Genomic DNA, 22,048 nt, shown 5'->3' on the forward strand with positions numbered 1-22,048 from the left:
AGTCTATTTATAGCCTTTCTCCATTTTTTAATTGGGTCATTTGTTTTATTGCTATAGAGTGGCGTGATTTCCTTGTATATTTTGGATATTAGCCCCTTATTAGATAAATGGTTTGCAAATATCTCCTCCCATTCCATAGGTTGCCTTTTCATTTTCATGGTTTCCTTTGCTGCACAGAAGCCTTTCAGTCTGATGTGTCCCACTTGTCGATTTATTTTGTTGCCTTTGCTTTTGTTATTTAATGAATTTATTTTGTTGAGTTCTAACATGTACTAGGCATTTTTCTAAGAGATTAATATGTATCTCATTTGATGCTTTTAACAACCTCGTATGGTACGTTCTATTGCTTTGCCCATTTTACTAATGAGAACCAAGTCAATTTAGATATTATTTTGTTATTTTGTCTAGGTTATTTATCACAAAGGTGTTAGAGCCAACCCACAATGCATCTGACTCCAAATTCTATGGTCAAAATCACTGTGCTATTTTCTCACTGTTTTTCTATGTAAAGAGTGCAGAAAGCAAATGATTTTTTTTCTAAGTTCTACTATGATCCAGTTCAGAAACTAAAAAATAATTTTGCTATAAATATAGCAAATATGAATGAGGACAATATAATTTGACAGCAGCCCATCCAGTAACCCCGTAGGAGTGTTTTGTTTGTAGCTTAAAATTTCATGAGCTATAATTCATTATCCTTTGGGTATATTGAATCATCTATTCATTTTAATGAACATGAAAATATTTGCTGAGCCCCACGCAGGGGCAAGGTATAATGCTAGATACCCTGAGAGTTATAAAGAAGAATAAGACATCGTCCTCCCTATCAGGAGCCCTACTATCTATTAGGGTAGAAAGGGCATAAAATGACAACTATTATACAAACTTATGTAAAATTTCCATACAGTTGGTATGGATGAGTGTTTAAGAGAGTCTTGTTTCACTTCCAAACCCTCGAAAGGGCATAACCAAGATATGCCTACCTATGCAACAAAGAATTTAGGCTGATTTGTTCAAAGCATTACATTAAGTGCAACCAGTGTTTTGAAGCAAATGCAGCTATCAAACCGAATTAATAGTTTTCCTCTTAGAATTGTTCCTGCTTCAGCTCCTAAAAAAAGATTTTAAAAAAGGATTATTTGATTGACTTGTCCCATTGTAAAGTATGCACCTGCTGTGAAATGAAGCCACAGAGAAAAAAAAAGTTGAATAATTTAACTTTTTTATTTGTAAAGATAATCAGGGTTTTTCTGATTACATCTTAACTTCATAAATGTTAAATAACCTATCAGCATCTAGTTGTTGTAAATTATGAAAAGGAGCATTGCAAGGAATATTAACCAACGAAATCCTTGTTCTTTAGTGAACAAGAAAATGTGTTATGGCAGCTTGTCATTGTGGGACTGGTAACTTTGACACCAAATAACAAAACTGCCATTTGCACTTAGGGTAAATTGGTTCACTTGAGCTTCCACTGCTCCTCTTCCTCTGACATAAATTTATGAACTCGGGAACTAACCAAGTCGTGTGGCTTCCCAGCTGACTTTAACAAATATGCCCATTTCATTTCATTTAGTCATCAGAATACCAGGGGGCTAGGTTGTTTCAGACTCATTGCAGATGGTGTAGGGTTTGCAGGAACACAAGAGCCTTTCATGTCACAGTCCTGTAAATTATGACAGTGGAGGGGCCTTCTTTCCTAAATACATGTCACTGTTTGACATGCTCACAGCTTCAAGGAGCATTTTCTCTTTCAACACCTCATAGGTATATATAAAGGACATTTATTTCAATTAGCCAAGACGTGACAAATAGATTTTCCAGGTTCGTGCCTTGACTAGCCATGTTGAAACCTAGATCAAGATTATGTCTATATTTGAAATGTAGCAGAAGCACAGTTTTGTTCCCTGACCCCCTAGGAGTCCTGTCCTTCTAAGCAGAGAAGTTACTAGAAACAGACCAGTAGGTACAAAGGAAGACATTCAGTAAAGTGCACCCTCAGATGAAGTGAAGGGAAGACCATTTCTAAATTACTGCTAGGAATGAAAAATATGTTCATAGGAATACAACTTGATCATATCCAAGTATTCATAAAAAAAAAAAACCAAACTAGATTAGAATATTGTTATAAAGAGATTTACTTAAATGAATGTAACATTTATTTGTAATTGGAGTAGAAACTTTATTTAAAAAGGTGGGTTCAGAGTATTTGAGGGCACATAAAATAGTGTCATAGATGTGGGGTTTTTTTTCCATTTTGTTCCATTTCATTTTGATTTGCTGAGATGTCTATCATTAATTCAGCACTTTCTATGTCGCAGGAATGTACTAAAATATTTTACATGCATTTTCTAATTTAATCCTTATAGCTCTTTATGAGGTGGCTATTAGTATCATCATTTTACAGATGAAGAGACCAGCATTCATAGAGGTTAAGTAATCTACAACAAATAAGGGCAGAGACGTGATTTGATCTGCCTGACTCCATTCTGTGGTTTAGTTCAACAAGAATGATAGAATATTTTTAAAATGTGTGTTTGCCAAACTTTTCTGTAAGATCTATCCCAGGAACAGAGAAGACAGAATGAACATGCAATCAATCCCAGGAGGTCTAGAAACTGCCCAAAGCAATCACCATAAGCTTGCAATCTCTTTAAAGTCTTGCTTTTTAGCTTAAAAACTCCTACAAATTTGGGGCGCCTGGGTGGCTCAGTCGTTAAGCGTCTGCCTTTGGCTCAGGTCATGATCCCGGGGTCCTGGGAGCAAGTCCTGCGTGGGGCTCCCTGCTCAGCGGGGAGCTTGCTTCTCCCTCTCCCACTCCCCCTGCTTGTGTTCCCTCTCTCGCTGTGTGTCTCTCTCTCTCTGTCAAATAAATAAAATCTTTAAAAAAAAAGAAAACCTCATACAAAGTTGCCATTGTATTTCAATGTGTTTGTCTTCATCCAAAAAATAATGTATTTCATAATTTATCACTAGGGGAATTTTTTTTACTAATATCCTTGGATAAAGAGTGATATGCTGTTATATTTTAAGATATTAGGTCACTCTGGAGAAAGCTGACCCCAATAACAAGTTCAATGTCCAGGCAATTCTTCCTGTCTTCATTTTGTTACAAATATGCAGGTACAAACAGCAACCTTCCCCGCCCCCCTGGTTTACAGACTATGTCAGGGTAACAATAAGGAGAAATGCCCAAAATGGGAGGTGAATACTGTGACATTCCAAGACACTGTGGATGGAAATTTCCATAAGCATATCTTCCTGATGAGAAGTCAAACTACAAACTGATAAAGTCCCTGATCCACTCTTCATTCTCTTTTACTACCTCAAACAACAGTCTCCAAAGAACATTTTTAGTGGGGAAATAAAAGCCTGATTATACTCCTCTTTATTTTACCTCTAATATAGTACATAAGTTTTCCTCATGCATTAATGTACTAAGAGTTTCAAATGGTCCCTTATAATCAACGCTCTTCATCCAACTCTCAAATTTCACTTTAATTATAGCAGTCTTATTGGGAGCAGTACAAACATTCCCAGTTTTGTCTTACAGCTGAGAATTAGGCCTCAGAGAATATCTTCTAAATAAGCCCAGTATATTCACTATACCATTAAAGAGAAAAATAAATTTATTTACATTTTCTAGACATTAATCTTTGTCACAATATCTTTTTTCTTCGTGCAAAAAAAAATAACATAGAAATGTCTATTACCTGAGATTCAGCAGAAATGTGGGCCCAGCCAAATTTTCATCCTGTGTCTACAGAAGATTACCCATGATGAATTCATTTTAAAGCAATACTGAGCAACTCAAATTAAGTGGTGTTTGATTGCATCATGACTAGGACTTGTACTTGTTCAACACACTGATTATGTCAGCATAACCTTCTGCTGTCATTTAGTTAGTTCTGAGGTGACTATAGAGTTAAAACAACTGACTAGTCAAACTTCGGATCACTCGGTACCCATCTAGTTTTCTAGTCTGGGGCTTTTTAGGAAGAAAAACTCATACCAAATTTTTGTGAAAAAGGGCAAGTGGGATTCTGCTAGTTTCCCTTGCTCAGGCAAGGAAACGTTGCATTTCCCAAATTTTACAGGTCAAACTGGCATTCTAGGAAAAGGTACAATATTTATCTTTGTCTTTGAAAATACTTCGACAGAAATCCACAAGCGTGTGGGGTATGTGTATTTCAGTTTCGGAAATCTGCCCTTCAGAACTTCAAATATTCACCTATAATTTAGTTCCGTCAGTGGGAATTCTAATTTTTCCATCACGTTTTTTCCCCCCTAATCGGTGTCCAATACCTGTTCTGCCCGGCTACACATGTTGTCTCAAAATTATCCTCTCGTTTTTCCTCAGTTGTCCTAATCCAAGTCTCCATTACCAAGAGATAGCATAAATACAGGGAGATAAGCTTTGGTATCAGATGGGCCTGCATTCAAGTCTGACTACCCCAAGAAATCAATGTGCAATCTGGAACAAATTGCTTAGTTTTCTCATCTTAAAAAAATGTAGTAACATTTGCTTTACAATATTGTCCTGAGATGTCATTCATTCATTCAAACCAACATTTATTGAGCTGCAAATTTGTGCTAAACTCTGGGCACTGGAACTACACTGGGAGGAGAACAGAGCCCCCCTGATTTAATGGAGGACACTGTCTTGCATGCAACTGGAATGCAATGAGATGGCTATTCTCATTTGGGTTATTGCTGCAACTGTGCATAGTAAAGAAAGCAGGGTCTACTCTAAGATTCTTACCCTAAGGGTTTACTCTAAGGCCTCTGGCATAGGAAAATGGAAAGGAAACCCAAGAAGAACAGGTTTGGGAGGGGAAAATGTAGTGATTATGCTTTGGACCTGTTGAGATTGAGGTTTCTGTGAAGTAGGCTGATGAAAATAGAATCTGGAATGCAAGAGAGATAAAAAGCCAGAGAGAGGAATTTAGGAATCAATGATAGAATAGTAGTAATTTAAGCCATTAGGACAAATACAACAGATAATTTAGCTAGGATGATCTAATTTAAAATAAAAATTCTTAGTCTGGGTTCAGCATAATTGCATCTTTCCAAAGGAAATTGATCAGTCCCTCTGACTATGATCCATATATCCTTCGGAGAGTCCTTATTTTCATCTATCCTACACAGAATCCCAAGCATCTCTGCTTTGTACTGGCTCTTCCGCCCCTTATACAATTGGGGCTATATCTACAAAAAGCAAACCTTCATCTCATTTTTTTTAGACCTCATTTCTAAAGGGTTATTGAGTCCTGTGCTGTAGACTTCATTGCTTCTATAGCAAAGATAACCTTATTTAAGTACTACAAAGGTAAGTAATTAAACCCACAAATGTTATAAGCTATCAGATCAATGAGAAAATCTCATGAGAAATTCCATTATATTCTTCATTCAAGGCTCATATACTCTCCTTGAAAAAAAAAATGTACATGTTGTTCATGACCAAATAAAACTTACAAGCATTTAATTATAGGAATAGATTGTGAAGAGGCTAAACTGACAAGACCTTCTTTCTTCCAGAAGCATTGTGAGAAATGACAGTTTTGAACCCAAATTTCATATGTATTTAGGTCCATAAGTCTCCCTGACAGAGTGGACTATCCTAACTCATTAATTAATGCACTGGGAATTCTCTAGGTAGACTATGATTTGGATACTTTATGGGCTCTTATGTCAAGGATCTGTGTCAGACTGGATGCATACACAATGTCTACAGAAAAATTATTGTCACAAGCAAAACTGGTGGGGGTTTTTTATATACTTTAAGAGTAAGTAAGCCTAGCAAAAATATATGACACCATTTCTAATTGCCTTATATTTTTTAAGGAGTGAAACGTGCCTTCGTTTTTATTTGCCCATAGATTATGTCTCTGAATAGAACTATTATATGTACTTCATTTGTTTTTGAAAATGGGTGATACACATTTTTTACTTTTGGATTATACATTCATACAGTTATTAATTGCTATATTCAGCAATAATATACCTTTAAGTTATAAAATGTTAAAGATTCATTGTTTTTAAAAGACAAACACTTATAGGCCATTCTGTATAGCATACATATGTTTTCTCTCTCTCTCTCTCTCTTTAAAGGGATCCTCATCCCCAAAATGCCTGTGGAGTACAATGTCTTACTCAATGCTGGAAGTGTAGCACCTCTGACCTCCTCTGTTGGTCATCATCAGTGCCTCCTTCTGGAAAATTTGGCTCCATTCACACAATATGAGATAAGGATACAAGCATGTCAAAATGGTGAAAGTCTTTCAGACACTTGTCCTGGGCTTTTATAAAAAAAAAAAAGTATTTTATGAAAAAATTCATTAAAAAGGAATAGATTCTCAATTCAAATACAGAGACTAACATTTCATTTCTTATTTGTACTGGACTGTTTACCCAGAAAAATCAGAGCCTGGCATTGAGTGAAGCATTATGCATTTCTGCACATTAAATCATGAATATTTAAATATATTAAAATGGTGGTTTTGCAAAGTCTTGTTTTATAAGGCCCTTTAAAAGAAAAACACCTAGATCACATAAAGGAATCATTGATAATATAAAGCAAAATAGGTGTTATGAAAATTTCAGAAAGAAAAGGTACTCACTTTGGTTTATTTAAGTTTTATTTGGGGGTGAGGGGAGGCATTGTTTAGAAGTTGAGTTGCACTTGAATGAATCTTATGTATTTTTACTGTGCTTCCCTGAACTCTATCTCATATATGCAGACTGTCGCCCTGAGTTTCATGGCATAGGCTAGTGATCTATGAAATCATCATCCATCTCTGTGGTCTTAAGGAAGAGCCTCCCTCAGTCCCTTCATCCCAAATGTTACGTCATATATTAATAAGAGAAGTAAAGATGTAACTCACATTGGTGTATAAAACATGTTGTTCCACTTTAAATTAAAGAAATGTCCCAATCTTCTACTTGAGTGGTGGGAACCCCTATCTTATTTGTGCTTAGGAACTTCTGTTTCCAAATGAGTATCAGTTCCCATGGAGTTGATTAGGATGAGGGGTCTGTGATTTTGCTTTGCCTCATCTCCAAAATTGTGAGTCAGTTTGCCCACTTTTCTCTACAAACGAAACCAAGGCATTTTGTTTTGAAGGATACTGTTTTTTTCTGATCTGGTCCTCAGCTAATCAGCATAGAAATGGTTTTAAACTAGTGTTTTCTTTAGTTAAATGCAAAATCAACTTCTACATCCCTATGTCTCTAAAACTATGCTATGGAGATACAATATTCTTCAAATTAATTGATTCCTGCATATTGGGAGATGATCATTATTTTAAAATATTGGCAAAAATAAGATATTATTAAGACTATACAAGATATGCAGATCATACACACTTATGATATTCAAGTACATTATCACTTTCTGGCAGAATAACTGTAATAAACTAGAGAAACCATAGTTCAGACAAGCATAAGCATTCTTACCTATGCCTCTATAAATTTGTGGTTAGTTAATGGATTTTCCAAAACTGATGATTCCCTATTTAAATATACATAATATAAATATAATATAAAATATGTATACATATAAATATATTCAAATTATATAGAGATTTATAGTACTAGTCTAAAATATGTGTACAAGGGTCATATACAAAAGTTCAGCTAAAATGATTTCCATGATCTCCTTATCCTTCTATATGCATATGTAGCTGTTTTCCCTGCTTGACAAATTACTAAAGGACTCAATTTTTTTCAAGGAAGTTGTGGAGTTAGCAGTAGGACGTTTGTCAAAACATCTGAAGCAGCCCCAGTGGATCTACATCCCCCGGTTCTTAAGGCACTGGGGTCAGCTTGCATAGAGGTTAAATGGATGCCACCTGAAAAGCCAAATGGAGTCATCATCAACTACTTTCTTCACAGGTAACATTGACTATTACTGTTATTTTAAATTATTTAAAAATGTGTACAATTCCAGGACTGTAAAATCAAATACATTTTCTTTTTCCGTAAGGGAATAAATGGGAACTGGTGCTTTTCAGAGCACTTCCTAGGGTCTGAGATTGGTAATGGAAGCTTTTACACATGATCCGGGGGAAAAAAACACAGCTACCAGGGAACAGTTTTGTCTGAGCCCTACTTGAAAGATAAGACCTCATAGTGTACATCAGCCTTACCTTCTGATTAAGTCATAGAGCAGTCCTCTGGAGGCTCACTGACCAAGAGAATATAGTCATTCCAGAGGAGGAACCAGGTGTGCAATGAGAATCCTAATATTTCTCATCCCTATTATGTGGAGCTTGGAAAAGCTTTTTATCCTCAAAAAACAGGGTGCTTTCCATCTGCAGAAAGATGGCTCAACTCTGCAATTCCCCTTCTGTTGGAAGGAACTCCCACTCAGCTGGCTAGATGGTTCTGGGAGTGCAGTAGATGGTAATGCAGCTTCTTTTCACCAGGATGTGCAGAATTTGTTAAGTATATCCCCCTAAAATGAAGAAAAGAAGGAAAGAGAAAAATGCAGGGAAAGAGAAGAGAGGAGGAAGAGACGGGGACCATAGGCACTTTGGGTTGAAGAGTATTGCACTCCCGGATCCAGTCTTCACCTGATCCACACAGACATAGTTTTAATTTAATGTTTTCTTTACATAAATAATGAATAATGAGGAGGAGAAGCAGAGGGAGAGAGGGAGAAGAGAGAATGGGAAGGAGAGAAAGAGAGAGAGGGAGAAACAGAATTAGAGAGGAACCCGGAGGGAGAAGGAGGAAGAGAAGAGAAAAGGCAAAAGTAAAACAGAAAGAGAGTCAAGGAGGCAAAGAACCTGTCCCCTGAGAGTCTGCTCTCTGTTCTAGTGCCTTCGGACTGCTGTAACAAAAATGGCATAAACTGGGTGGCTTATAAACAACACACATTATTTCTCTGGAAGTTGGGAAAATACAAAATGAAGGTGCTGACAGATTCCATGTTTGGTGAGGGTCCACTTCCTGGTTCACAGACAGCTATCATTTCGTTGCACCCTCACTGTGGCAGAAGCAACTAGAGAGCACCGTGGGTCTCCGTTAGAAGGGCACTCATCCCATCATGGAGGTTCCACACTCATATCCCAATCACCTCCTAATACCATCACCTTGAGGTTTGGAATTTGGCATATGAATTGGGGGTGGAGGAGACACAGACTTCCTGACCATAACTGTCTAAGTGAGAAAAGACGCTATGGAAGATAGCTACCAGCAGACATAAGGGATTTGCCGGTTGAAAACCCCATTCCAAAAGCCACGTATTTACATTAGGCAAACGGAGAACAATACATTCTTGCTCAGACTCTCACCCCTACTCCCACATGGTCTGTTAGTCTCTCCAGCGGCCTCACACCTTCCCCTGTTTGGTCCTATGCTCTGAATATGTCAGGAAACAGGTCAGGCTCCTCTTGCAACTTCAGGTATTGAAACCCTTTGATTCAGTGATGAGCAAGGGTTTGTAGGAAAATTATGAAAGGAGAAAGTATTATTGCATTTCTGGTTATGTAAATTACATGGCCAAGAAAGAGCAAGCCAAATTTCTTCTCAGCAAACATTAATTTGAAGAACAGTATTTCTGATTCAAATACACATGAACATGTGAAAATGGCTAATGCGAATTTACATTTTACGCTAAGCACATTAGTGCAGGCTCTAAAATGCCCATCCTCTTGGAATAGTTTTCTTTCATCTACTTAATGATAATTGTATGAGAAAAGCACATCAAATTCCTATTCTGAATAAAGGGAAATAAAGTATCTGTTATAGAGCAGGACGTGGCTTCAGTCTGTTGGTTTTGTAAATAAAGCTCATGATTACAGTGACTATTCCATGGCAGCTATAGAGAGGGAAAACAGGAAATATAATGCAGAAAGCCCGCTTCAATGAAAAATACTGTAAATTGAATTTGACAGCGTTTGATGGCATTTGATTATTCTAGTCACAGCCAAACAATGATATAAAGAGTAATATGAAACAGAATGTGTTACTGCCTAGCAGACTCAAAAGCAATAAACCTTCCTCCAATGTGACACAATCACTTCACAATCATAATTGTAGCCTGTTTGATACCTCTGAGTACAGCAGAAGGGCACTGACTGACATAGATACATTTTGTTTTTTATTTAAAGTGAAATGAAAATGGCGCACTGGGGCTCCAGATACAATCGTTATATTCACCTACATAGGCATGAATCACTTGGCGGTTATTTCAGCTGAAGTTTAAATGTGCTTAGACAACAACAATATCAAATTTTTCTTAGATAGCTGCAAAAAAAAAATCAGAAATTTGTAAGGACAGAAATAGAATGTAAGCACATAGTTCTTTTTCATTCCGGGACTACAGAGAGCCCCTTATATAGTTATGGCCACGAGCCTGCAGTATTTCTGGGGAGGTTATGGCATGTAATTCCTGCTTCATCATTTGCCTCCTCTTTCTTGTATCACCACCAAAGGAAATACACTTAGCTCAAACCAAAGACGGGGTTTGGCCTAGGCAGATATTTTCATTAAATTGCAGGAAACCAACTTGCCAATCCCATTTTGAAAATACCTGTCACTCTGCTCTCTCTAACCCCCTAAATCACTTCCCCTCAGTAATTTCCTTCCATTGTTTAAAGACTACCTCTAGATATCATCCTACAGAAAGGCATCTGCACTGATAAAGGGGTGTTGATGACTTTACAAACAAAATAATCTAGGAAGAATATGATTATTAATGCAATTGCTTCTGTTCCATTTACCTGTTACTTCGTTATTTGATTTAGGCTACTTTGTTCCCTAAGGTGGGGAGTTACAAAAGATATTTCTGACAATAGGGACAACACTGAGGTTAGTGTTGTGCAACCTGTTTACTGATAGAGTATATACATAAAGCCATCTTCAGCATTTGTTTTCTCCTCATAGTACATTTGGATATTGTAATAACGATTTTTCAGTATTCCCCTCTATCTTATATCTATAATGTTGTAAGTGGCAAAATCCCTCCACAAAATCTGACTTCCATGTACAAAATCCACCAAATATTTTTTTCTTAGGACTTTACAAAACACTTGATGAAATGATCTCCCACCATTTTAATAGACACAAAATTGCATGAAGTTTATTCTCATAAACTGTCTCTTTTAATAAATACAAAGATTGATCGATGTGCAATAAGAAAAAATATATACAAATACCTTCTAACACTGTAAAAGTAGAAATGAATAATGAACTCTTTTTGGGTATTTAAATAGTAAGATTTTGAAGGATAAAATCGGAGATAGTTTGGGTGGATGGTTAATATGGAAGAATATTCCAAGCAGGGCACTGCAAGTAATAATTTTCTAAAATGGAAAATTAAGCTGATTGAGTAAACTAAGAAGACATTGACTCAAAAGTGAAGAAATTTTTATACAATCAGTTCATGTTGTGTGGAAATATAGATATGGAGACGGAGATAGGTAGATGATCGACAGATGATAGATATATCAATAGATAGATAGAAATGTTCATATCTACTGTGAGGTCTGAGTCCTATTACCAAGGACCTTTACTATAGGAGGAGATATATGTCAAACTAAGCAAACAAACAAACAAAAAGAGAAATATAATGTGAAAAATATATATTTACCAGAAAGTTTACAGGAGAGAAGGATTCTTTTTGTCTGGAATATTTATGGAAGACTTCATTCATTATTCATGGATGAAATTAATGTCATTGGGACTTGGCCTTACAATATAAAAATTTAGTGACCATTATTAGAAATACTTTTGTTGGAAAAAAGTTTTAACAGGACAGAATATTACAAAGGCTACTTATCCTTTCTTTATGACTTACCCAAGGCGCATAAAATTTCCATCAATGAAAGTAACTACTATTAATTTTAATATACATAATATTTCTGTAAAAGAATCATATTGTTTATGCTGTTCTCCAATTTTCTTTGGGCATTTGGGTGCATGCGCATGCACACACACACACACACACACATACACACACACACACACACACCTCACTTCTTTTAATGACTCAACTGTATTTTATTATATGGATGTGTGTCAATATTATTAACCAGTCCCCTACTGATGGCAAAAGAAGTGATTTCCAAGTTTTCATTACAACAGCAACTCAAAAAAAAAAAAAAAAAACAAAACACCTTTACAATGAGCAGGTGAAGGATTATTCTTAGTACTAGAAGTGCAGGGTCAAATTTTATACATTTTAAATTCCTATGGTTTGTAAGAATTTTAATTCTGGAAACTCCTGTCAATAGGGGGTCTTATCAATTTTTCAAATCTTTGCCAGTTCAATATTTTAAATGGCATATTATTGTTTTAATTAAAATTTTGGTTATTATAAGTGAAGTTCATTTATTTTAAATACTTGCTACGTGTGTGTGTATATAAATATTATATATCCTTAGATTATTTTCTTTTGGACTACGTCTCATTCATTTGTCTATGCTCTTTATATAGTAAGGAAATTCTCCCTTTAATGATCATATAAAAATAACACATCAATTATTTCTTCCAGCAATTTTATGGGTTCTACTCCTTATATCTAAATATACTTGATTTTGTTTTAAAGAATGAGACAAGAAATCTATGCATTTATTTTTTTAAAAAACTATCTAGTTTGTCAACATTATTTTATAATTCACTGATTTGAGATGCCACCTGTACAAAATCCCCATATATCATCTGATCCATTTCAGGATTTTGTATTCTGTTTCATTTATAGTGGACAGGATTTTAATAAGCGGAGCCTGATGGCAAAGTTATCTCAGGTGAATAAAATTAATAGAATGAACCAAATTCCCAATGCTGAAGGCATAGTGTTCAAGTAATTGTCAGGCTTGGCTGGAGCCTTTGTTATTTATAAGGAGAATTTCCACAATCAGCTTGATGGTAGATTTTAGAAGACTTGAAATACCAGGCTAAGGAGTTTAGATTTTTTATTTAGAGGCAATGTAAGCCATTGCAAGTTTGGGGTTAAAACAGAAAAGCAATGTGATAAAGTGGACAGAGCTTGGCATTTGTAGACAGAAGATATGGCTTCCAGGTGCTGGGTCCAACACTTGCTAGTTATGTGACCTTGGGGAAGTCATTATATTCCCCAGGCTTCATTTTTATATAAAGTTAGGCTAATAAACATATAGAATAACCTCCTAGAATTGTATTAAGAATTAAATGAAATAATGTATGTGAAAGTCCTGTGTTAAACATCAAGCATGATAAAAGTAGGAAGTCATCCTGGATGTACAATAAAGATGTACCATGCTTTAGGAAGACAAATCTGGCAGTTACAAATATTTAAGAACAAGGAAAAAGATTCCTGATAATAAAAGAAGCAGACTGCACAACAGTGTGCCTAGGATGATTCTGTTTTTCTTTAAATATATAGAGTATTTCTTTACATTTATATATGCATAAAAATGTCTGGAAACAACAGAAAAACCTTAACAATGCTTATCTCCCAGAGATAAGTTAAGTACAATCCTTTTATTTATTTATTTTTAAGATTTTTATTTATTTATTTGAGAGAGAGAGAGAGAAAAAGCATGAGAAGGGGGAGGGGCAGAAGGAGAAGCAGGTTACCAGCTGAGCAGGGAACCCAGTGCAGGGCTCAATCCCAGGACTCTGGGATCATGACCTGAGCCAAAGGCAGACGTTTAGCCGATTGAGTCACCCAGGTGCCCCAAGCACAATCCTTTTAAAGTTGAGATCCTCCTCAACTTACTATGGGGTTACATCCCAACAAACCCATTGTAAGTTGAAAATACTCTAAGTCAAAAATGTATTTAATACACCTAACATATCAGGGGCGCCTGGGTGGCTCAGTTGGTTGAGCATTGGACTTTTGATTTTGGCTCAGGTCATGATCCCAGGGTCATGGGATCAAGCCCCATGTCAGGTTCCATGCTCAACAGAGTCCACTTGTCCCTCACCCTCTGCTCCTCCCCTACTTGCACTCTCACTCTGTCTCTCAAATAAATAAATAAAATCTTAAAAAAAAATACCCTTAACATATGAAACATCATGGCTTAGCCTGGCCTATTTTAGATGTGTTCAGAACACTTACATTATCCTACAGTTGGGGAAAATCATCTAACACAAATAATATTTTGTGTTATTTTTGTATTTTATAATATATTTTATAAATTTTATATTTTAATCTTATTTTAGAATAAAGTGTTGAACCTCTCATGTAATTTGTAAATGAGATCTCATGTAATCTCATATAATACTCACATAATTGTAAAGTATAAACAGAATGGTTGTGTGGTTACAGAAGGGTTGGTTGTCAGTTGTTTACCCTGTGATTGTGCAGCTGACTAGAAGTTGCCACTCACTGCCACCGCCCTGAATTCTGAAAGAGTATCATACGGCATACTGCTGTCCTGGGAAAAGATCAAAATTCAGAATTTGAAGTACAGTGTCCCCTGAATGGCTATCACTTTCACATCATCATAAAGTCAAAGAATTATAAGTCGGGCCATCATAAGTTGGAGCTGCCTATACCTGTGTTTTTGCTCATCCATATTTTCTAATTCTTTTCACAACAAATGTATCATGGTATGATAAAGACAAAATAGTAAATTCAGTTAGTCCAGATGCAAATCAATCCTCACCCTGTTTATGATTTTCCTATTTCTCTCTTTCTGTAAACATCATCATCACTCTCTGTAGCAAGTTCTGCTTGGGAAAGAGAAACCACAACAGTCATCTTAACTGCGTTTAACATACATAATTGTTAACTAGTTGTAAATTTGATAACTAGATAACTGGAAGGATAAAAAGTGAACTCTAAGATATTCATGCAGGTGACAACTGCCAGAAACAGCTACTAGCCTTGGGACTGAGGCAGCTAGAATTCTTAAAACTCAGTAACTAGAGGGGAGCACCACACCCCCGCCCCATGCTGGGACCCAGACACCTGAGAAGGAGTCAGCTTCCAGTTGATGCAGGTGTCTGGGAAGGCTCGAGATAAAGATGGCTTTTCCAAGTGTTGTTAAAATTTTATACTCAAACTTCTCATGAGGAGGAAGGATTTGTTATTCTCAGGGTAAAAAATCCTACCTGGAGAGATGCTCACATAATCAGCAAGCAAACACGACGCAAAGAGTAAGGAGCGGGTTCCTTTTTCCTTTCAGCCTTCTGCTCTCCCTCTGGCGCCCCTATTGGCAGAGCTCAACAAAGACTCAGCCGGTAAATCAGAAATGCCATTGCAGAGTCCCAGCTCCACCATCATAAAGCCAAAATATTGAAGGAAAGGGTTATTGCTCAGAGACAACAACTTAATAGTGGGTGCATTTTTCTAGTTAACCATGTGTCAGAGAATTTTGGTCTCTTCTTGTCAACCAGTCTGTCATCAGTCATTGCTTACAAAATGCTGTTTATTATAGTGTGCCATGCTTCCCCTAAGGGCTGAGAATATATAGATAAGTAAGAGAGAGTCTTCTCCTTCAAGGAGCTTGTAGTATGGTGTAGGATATAGAAAAGAAAGAAAATATATTACAATATAGTATGACAAGTGAATCAATAGAAAAAAGCCTTAGCACGTAGGAGAACATAATTCTATTTGAGAGAGAAGCAAGGAGAAGACTTCCTGGAGAAAGTGACTGTGGCGGAGCTTTAAAAGACGAATTGGAGTTAGCCTATAGAAGGGGGAGGACAAAGAATGTTCGGCGAGGCATTGCAGAACAGGATTGACATATCAGAGCCATGGGGGCATGAACTATCATAGAATAGAAGAAAACTATCATAGAATAGAATTTGATTATGACTGGAATAACAAATGGAATAAAACTCTGAAACATGAAGCTGGAGTGATAAGTATAGGCCAGTTGCATGGCAAATCACTACCGTTCTAACTGGGATAAAGTCTTAACACTTTTGAATGATCTTTGACGTCTCCTCCCCCAACACCAGAGTACTCACTCCACGAAGCTGAATGATTCAACCTTCCCATGGCATTTTGTAAACCACACGTTTCCATTTCCTCTACCATCAATTGTAGTTCAGGATCTATCTTTATTCTCATGTGGTCTGTTGAGATGACCTCTTCACTGCGTGACTACCTGTTGTCATTCCCGTTCAACGCAGCCTTTATACGACTGCTGGATCTGTCTTCCTAAAAGCAGCTTTGGATGCCATTTCTATGGTAACTTCATTTGTATCATGTGTTATGTCTAACCCAGTGATTTTCATGTGCATAATTTGATGTAATTCTTACAGAAATGCTGGGACGTTATACACTATAAGGTTATTAACTGCAGTTTACAACGTGAAATGGAAACTAGAGAGCACAGGTCAGTTTTGCCCAAGGTCATCTAATCAGGTGGTTGTAGGCCTAGACCTACAACCTAGCTCCTTGCACTACAGGTATCAGGTATTTTGGATTTTGGATTTAAATCAGTATTCTTATTATTCCTCATAAGGTGAGGGTGGCAGTTTCGTAATCTGAAGTTGCTATGGGAAATGAACTGAGTTACAGGATTTTGCTTTGGTTGTTTTTGAAGACAAACACCGAGAACTGTTGCAGGGAATAGAGGGATAGTGAATTTTTTGGGTTTTGTTTCGTTTTTGTTTTTTTAAGGTTATACTACAGTAAGAAAACATAAGTATGAATCTTTTAAAATACATGGTTCATAGTTTTAATACTCATTTTTGTTTTCTTCTTAGTGTTAAGGAACCTTAAATTAACTCAAAGGGCATTCATTATTGAAGTATCTCCTAAATGAGTTTAAGCATAGAATAACCATTTGGCTATTCAGAGAGAACTGAAAATGTGATTTCCCTAAACAGACTGTTCAGGAGGAAACACTTCCAGTTAAATGAACAGTTGAAGCCTAAATCTTAAATAAATTAGGAATAATTGTGATCTACTTAAACTCTTCTGTTCAAAGTTTATTCAGACCTGAAGATATTCTATTTCTTAACACCACAGATGGAGCACTTACCTCAACATAATGTTAATTTTTTGATTATTCAATAGGGGTAAGAAATACTTAACCAGGCTGCATCCTTTAATTGTTTTGGTGGATAAACTTGAAGCTCACATAATATTTAATCTCTCACATAGCACAGATTTTTAAAATTCATGCTTTCGGGCAATTTTTAAAAGAATGTCACAACCACAGCTACACCTCAATGTGGGAATTCATGAGAGTTTAATAAAAATTAATTGAATTGTCATAGAAGGATTGAAGCCAGACAAAATAGACAATTTTATTTCCCCATAGAAGTTTATGTTTGTTTGCTGTATTATGTTCCTTGCAAACACCTTTTAAAAACTCACTGAGAGGAGTCCTTGGCTGTGAGCCCTGTGGTCCTCATTAGAATGGATCCCTCCCAATGACACACCTGGTACCTAGTATCTGCAGCAAGTACAAAGGCCAAACCCTGCAAACCGACACTGAGTGCAGAATCTGGCCCACGCATGGTAGCAAGGAATAATGAGGTGGGTTGCCGAAACATAATTGCAGGTCACTGAGAGGTATCTAGGAAGCCTCTATAGTCTCCAGCAGGAGGCTTGTCATTGCTTATGCTTAGGTCATTGTGATTTATCAACTTGAGGATCATCAAATTCCCAAAGCCAGAGATTTTTAAATATCCTGCCTTTTTGTGAGAGGTACTGTCATTTACTTTGCCTTAATAACCTTTTCCATTTTGATGGTTAATCTGATATGGCAGCATGTGACTATCCTGGCATCTGAAGAGCATGTTCATTAAATACTCCTAACGGCCTGGAAAATTCTGCCTTATCCATCAGTCTCTCTCAACTACAGAGCAGAAGCTGAGTAGGAGAGGGTCATTTCTTGGGTATTTTCTTCCCCAACCTAGAATACTACCCTAGTAGGTTAAAAAGAGTTAATAGAGATGAGGCAAAAGTGCAGAAAGCCATGGAATTACACGTCTTTTGGCCATTTGTTCAAAGAGATTATTGAATTTACGGGGCTCAGATGCTGGGAATACAGAAGTAGATCAACCACGATGCATCAGGAGCTTCCCCTTCTGATTAGGTCTGCAGCTAACCAGATCTTTGTTTAATTTTTTAAACATTTTTTTTTATTTTTTGCATCATGACTTTACATCCAGGTAAGCAAATAACTGTTCCAAATGAAATATCAACTATTTGGGGCCATATTAACAACTGACAATTCCGTTTCTCTTGCTTAGATGTTTAATGCTCTATATATTGAGTACCAAAATAGTATGCATGGTCCTTAGTTTTTATATTAGTCAAATCTACAGATGGGACTGAAGAATCCCTTTCTCAGGCATTTGAAAGGGTTTTTTGAGCATACTCTGAATTTTACTAGGTCTTGGAGAAGACATCTAAAAGGAATTTGAGGGACACCTGAGTGGCTCAGTTGGTTAAGCGACTGCCATCAGCTCAGGTCATGATCCTGGAGTCCTGGGATCAAGTCCCGCATCGGGCTCCCTGCTCAGTAGCAGGGAGTCTGCTTCTCCCTCCGACCCTTCCCCCTCTCATGCTCTCTCTCTATCTCATCCTCTCTCAAATAAAAAAATAAAATCTTTAAAATAAAAGGAATTTGATTTTTGCCCTTCAAAGATCTCTAGAACAAATTCATATAATTTGTCATGTTATTTTCATTTATTTGTATTTAGCTCTATCTTCTCGACTCAGCCATGAGTTCCTTTAGAGAAGGAATGTGTACCTCTACCCCTGGTGCAAGGTGTGGTGTATATTAAGTGCTCAATAAAAAGTTTGTTGATGGATACAAGAAAGAACAGCCCTTGCTTTGCAGGGTAATGACTTAATTAAAGAAGAGAAAATTCAGATGAGGAGAAAATGCATGACATGCAGGATGTGAATTTAAAACATTTTTTTAAATATCCTGGAAACAGATGCAAAATAACATTGTGCAAGTAAAAGAGAATTAGAACCGTGGGCTTCTCTTTGTCATTCCTCATCCTTCGGTGTGCTAGCCAGGATTTTTTCACACAAAGATCTTGTGGTTCTAGGAGCAGTAAGAGGGTCACTCTCAATGTGCAAACACTTTTCAAGGCTCTGCATTCCTCATACATGACCAGTGAGAGTCATATAGCCAAGTTCAGAGTGAGTTTGAGAGCACATTAGCAATAGACGTGGGTACAGGGAGACAAACAAATTGGAATACTTACTGCAACCCAGCTACTATGGAAGGGTAAGAATTCCCAATAATATCAACTTCTAATAATTCCGTGTAGTATAATTTCCAGTTGTGCAAAAAATAAAATTGTGCAATATAATGCATATGCATATGCACACACTTACACACATATTCATAAACAAAGATCCACACATTTTTAATGTGTTAATAGTACTTATATATATGCTTCTGATTTTTTTAAAGTTTTTAAATAATGTATGTGTTTCTACATATTGCATGTGCAATTTTTTTAAGGAAAAATTTCTAAGGTAATACAATAAGATGTAATTATGGGTGGTGTTGCATTGTTTAAATGTATTTATTCCTTCTGTGTTTTCCATGTTTTCTATGAAATATATTCCTTCTATATGATTAGCCAAATATATTAAAAAATACACTTAAAAAAAATGATCCTGAGTCAGGCCTCTTGTATACTCTTCCATCTGGTCTTCATTATGCCCCTTCAGAAAGGGGCAGTGGAATTAATAACAAATTTTTCTGAAAAGCAATTTCTTATTCTACGTGCAAACCTTCTTTTCAAGCATACAGCTATCCCTGATTGCCTTCCTGGTCTCCTTTCAGACGTCCTGCTGGTATTGAAGAGGAGTCCCTTTTGTTTGTCTGGTCAGAAGGAGCCCTTGAATTCACTGATGCTTCAGATACTCTGATGCCTTTCACACTCTACGAATACCGAGTCAGAGCCCACAACTCCAGGGGCTCAGTGGAGAGTCTGTGGTCATCAGCACGAACCCTGGAAGCCCCACCTCAATCTCTGCTGGCACCTTGGGCACAAGCCACCAGTGCTCATTCAGTTCTGCTGAACTGGACAAAGCCAGAATTGCCCAACGGCATTATCTCCCAGTACCATGTGGTCTACCAAGAGAGACTGGATGATCCAACATTTAACATCTCTACTGTGCATGCTTTCACTGTGATGGTAAGAACTTAGGAAAAAAGAGTAACAGATGCTTAGAGTATCTGGTTAATATGTTGAAATTGATTCTTTATCCAGCTTATCATTTTTCTTCAGTTAGAGCTTAAATACATTAAAATCTTTCACATGTGAAAAAGAGCAATGTAGTCATGGGGAAGGTATTGAACTGAGTATAAGGGACGTTGGAGACCAGTTTGCAGGCCACAATTAATTTGTATTACCTCAAGCAAATAAGTGACTCTTTTCTGGTGTGATTTCCAAATCCATTAAATGGGGATACTAAATGTGTCTCTGTATACCTAATGGGTATGAAGCATAGATAAAATTAGACAGATACAGATTCAGATCAGATATGGATATAGACAGATGTGATATTATTGGCTCTTTGAGAAAAAAATTAAGTTAAATTTCTAGATCTATCTATCTGGATGATATAGATATCACATGCACTAAAACTTAGTGGTGATTTTTTTCCGGGTTGATCACCTCTGGCCCATAATACAATTTAATTGAGTTCACTACTATCTTCTGAGAGCTTTCTTTTCACCTGGCATAGGCTGATGTTCTATGGGAGATACATAAACAGGATGGTTCTTGTATCATGGAGCTTTCTCTTTTATCATACTGCAGAGATGAGAATTGAACATAAGAAAAAAGTAAGAGAAGTAGCGAATTATAGCCTATAATTTCCACCACATGGTGATTCAGATCCCAAATTCCACCATCTACCAGCTGTAAACCACAATACAAGAGAGAATATCATCTACCAAAAGTGTTAGCTAAGAAATGCTCTGAGATGTCAGCAGGAAACCCTCAAACTGAAGAGGCTTCATGGAGAAGATGAAATTTGTGGTCTTAGCAGTTAAATACATACAGTTTTTAAGATGTGCCAAGACCTTGCTAAATATGAAAATCCCTCACAATAAGAAAAAATAAACAGCATAAAGCATTATTTTCAAAGAGCAAACCATGTTTCTATGCTACCAATCTAGGCACCCGAATATACCTGAAGGTTATCTTATAAAGTATAACATTTATCAAAATATCTAAATAATACTGAGCAAACATATTGTAATGAAACTCTGAAAGAATAGTTGTAAATGAATAGTTTAAAGTACAATATTTTCTCCCTGTCCTTATGTTCAATTTTTTCATATGACTAAAAAATAAGCAGTCTGTGAATTAAAGAGATAATGTTAATCTTTATTTTATTTAGAATTCGGAATTGGTACTTTATTTTTTATGTTACATGTAATTATCTTTCATATTACATCCTCCTAGAGCCTTCATTATAAACCTTAGAAGAGGTGTTCTTAAGTGCAGAAGATCGTTTTTAGTTGATATGTGATCCATAGAGAAATCTATAACTTCTCACCATATCCTTGGAATTCATGTTCTAAACTTCCACCTGAAAGCAGAATCCTAAAAAATAAAGTAAAAATACTGAAAAACCCTTGACAAGGGCTTTCTGAATGACATACTTTAAATATATTTTTATTAAAGGCACTAATATTGCAATAATTAAACCTCTGATTTTAAAAAATGGCTTTCAGAGGCCTGAGCCCAAACATTTAATTTCCTAAAACAACTTTGTTGGAATTCTCTTGTGGAATAGCCTCTACATCATTCCTTCATAGGTAGTTTCATCTCACAACACAAGATTTAAAGTATACAATGAGCTCTGTCCTGTATTTAATCTGCCAGGTTCTGTTTTTATCACACTAAAAAGTTCCTAAAAGAGAAGAAGGCCTCTGGCCCCAAAGTTTAAGCATCACATGGCCCTTTATCCATGCGCCCTGCCAGTACAGTTCCCACCTGGCAGCCCAGTGTTGCTGTGCTCTTCCATTTTCTGAAGACTAATCCTTGTGCAATGCTAAAGAGAATAGCCAGAATGATCAGGAAACACTAATATTTCTGCACCCAATTTTTTTGTTTGCATCTGTGTGCATGTTCAGAGTGCCCCCCCCCCACCCATCTGGATCTCTGTCCC

At 36.6% G+C, this 22,048-nt stretch overlaps 1 protein-coding gene across 1 annotated transcript in view; it reads left to right on the top strand.

The window, feature by feature from the left end:
- Positions 1–22,048, top strand: part of USH2A (usherin) — a 716,035-nt gene that overhangs the window by 609,646 nt on the left and 84,341 nt on the right. Inside the window, exons 58-60 of the mRNA XM_028104725.2 lie at positions 6,112–6,270; positions 7,731–7,893; positions 19,707–20,061. Coding sequence (XP_027960526.2) covers positions 6,112–6,270; positions 7,731–7,893; positions 19,707–20,061 — 677 coding nt within the window. The remainder of the gene's footprint in view (positions 1–6,111; positions 6,271–7,730; positions 7,894–19,706; positions 20,062–22,048) is intronic.

The sequence above is a fragment of the Eumetopias jubatus genome, unplaced genomic scaffold, assembly GCF_037043125.1.
Source record: "Eumetopias jubatus isolate StellerSeaLion01/CBP00866 unplaced genomic scaffold, mEumJub1_p1.0 scaffold_12, whole genome shotgun sequence".
Taxonomy (NCBI): domain Eukaryota; kingdom Metazoa; phylum Chordata; class Mammalia; order Carnivora; family Otariidae; genus Eumetopias; species Eumetopias jubatus.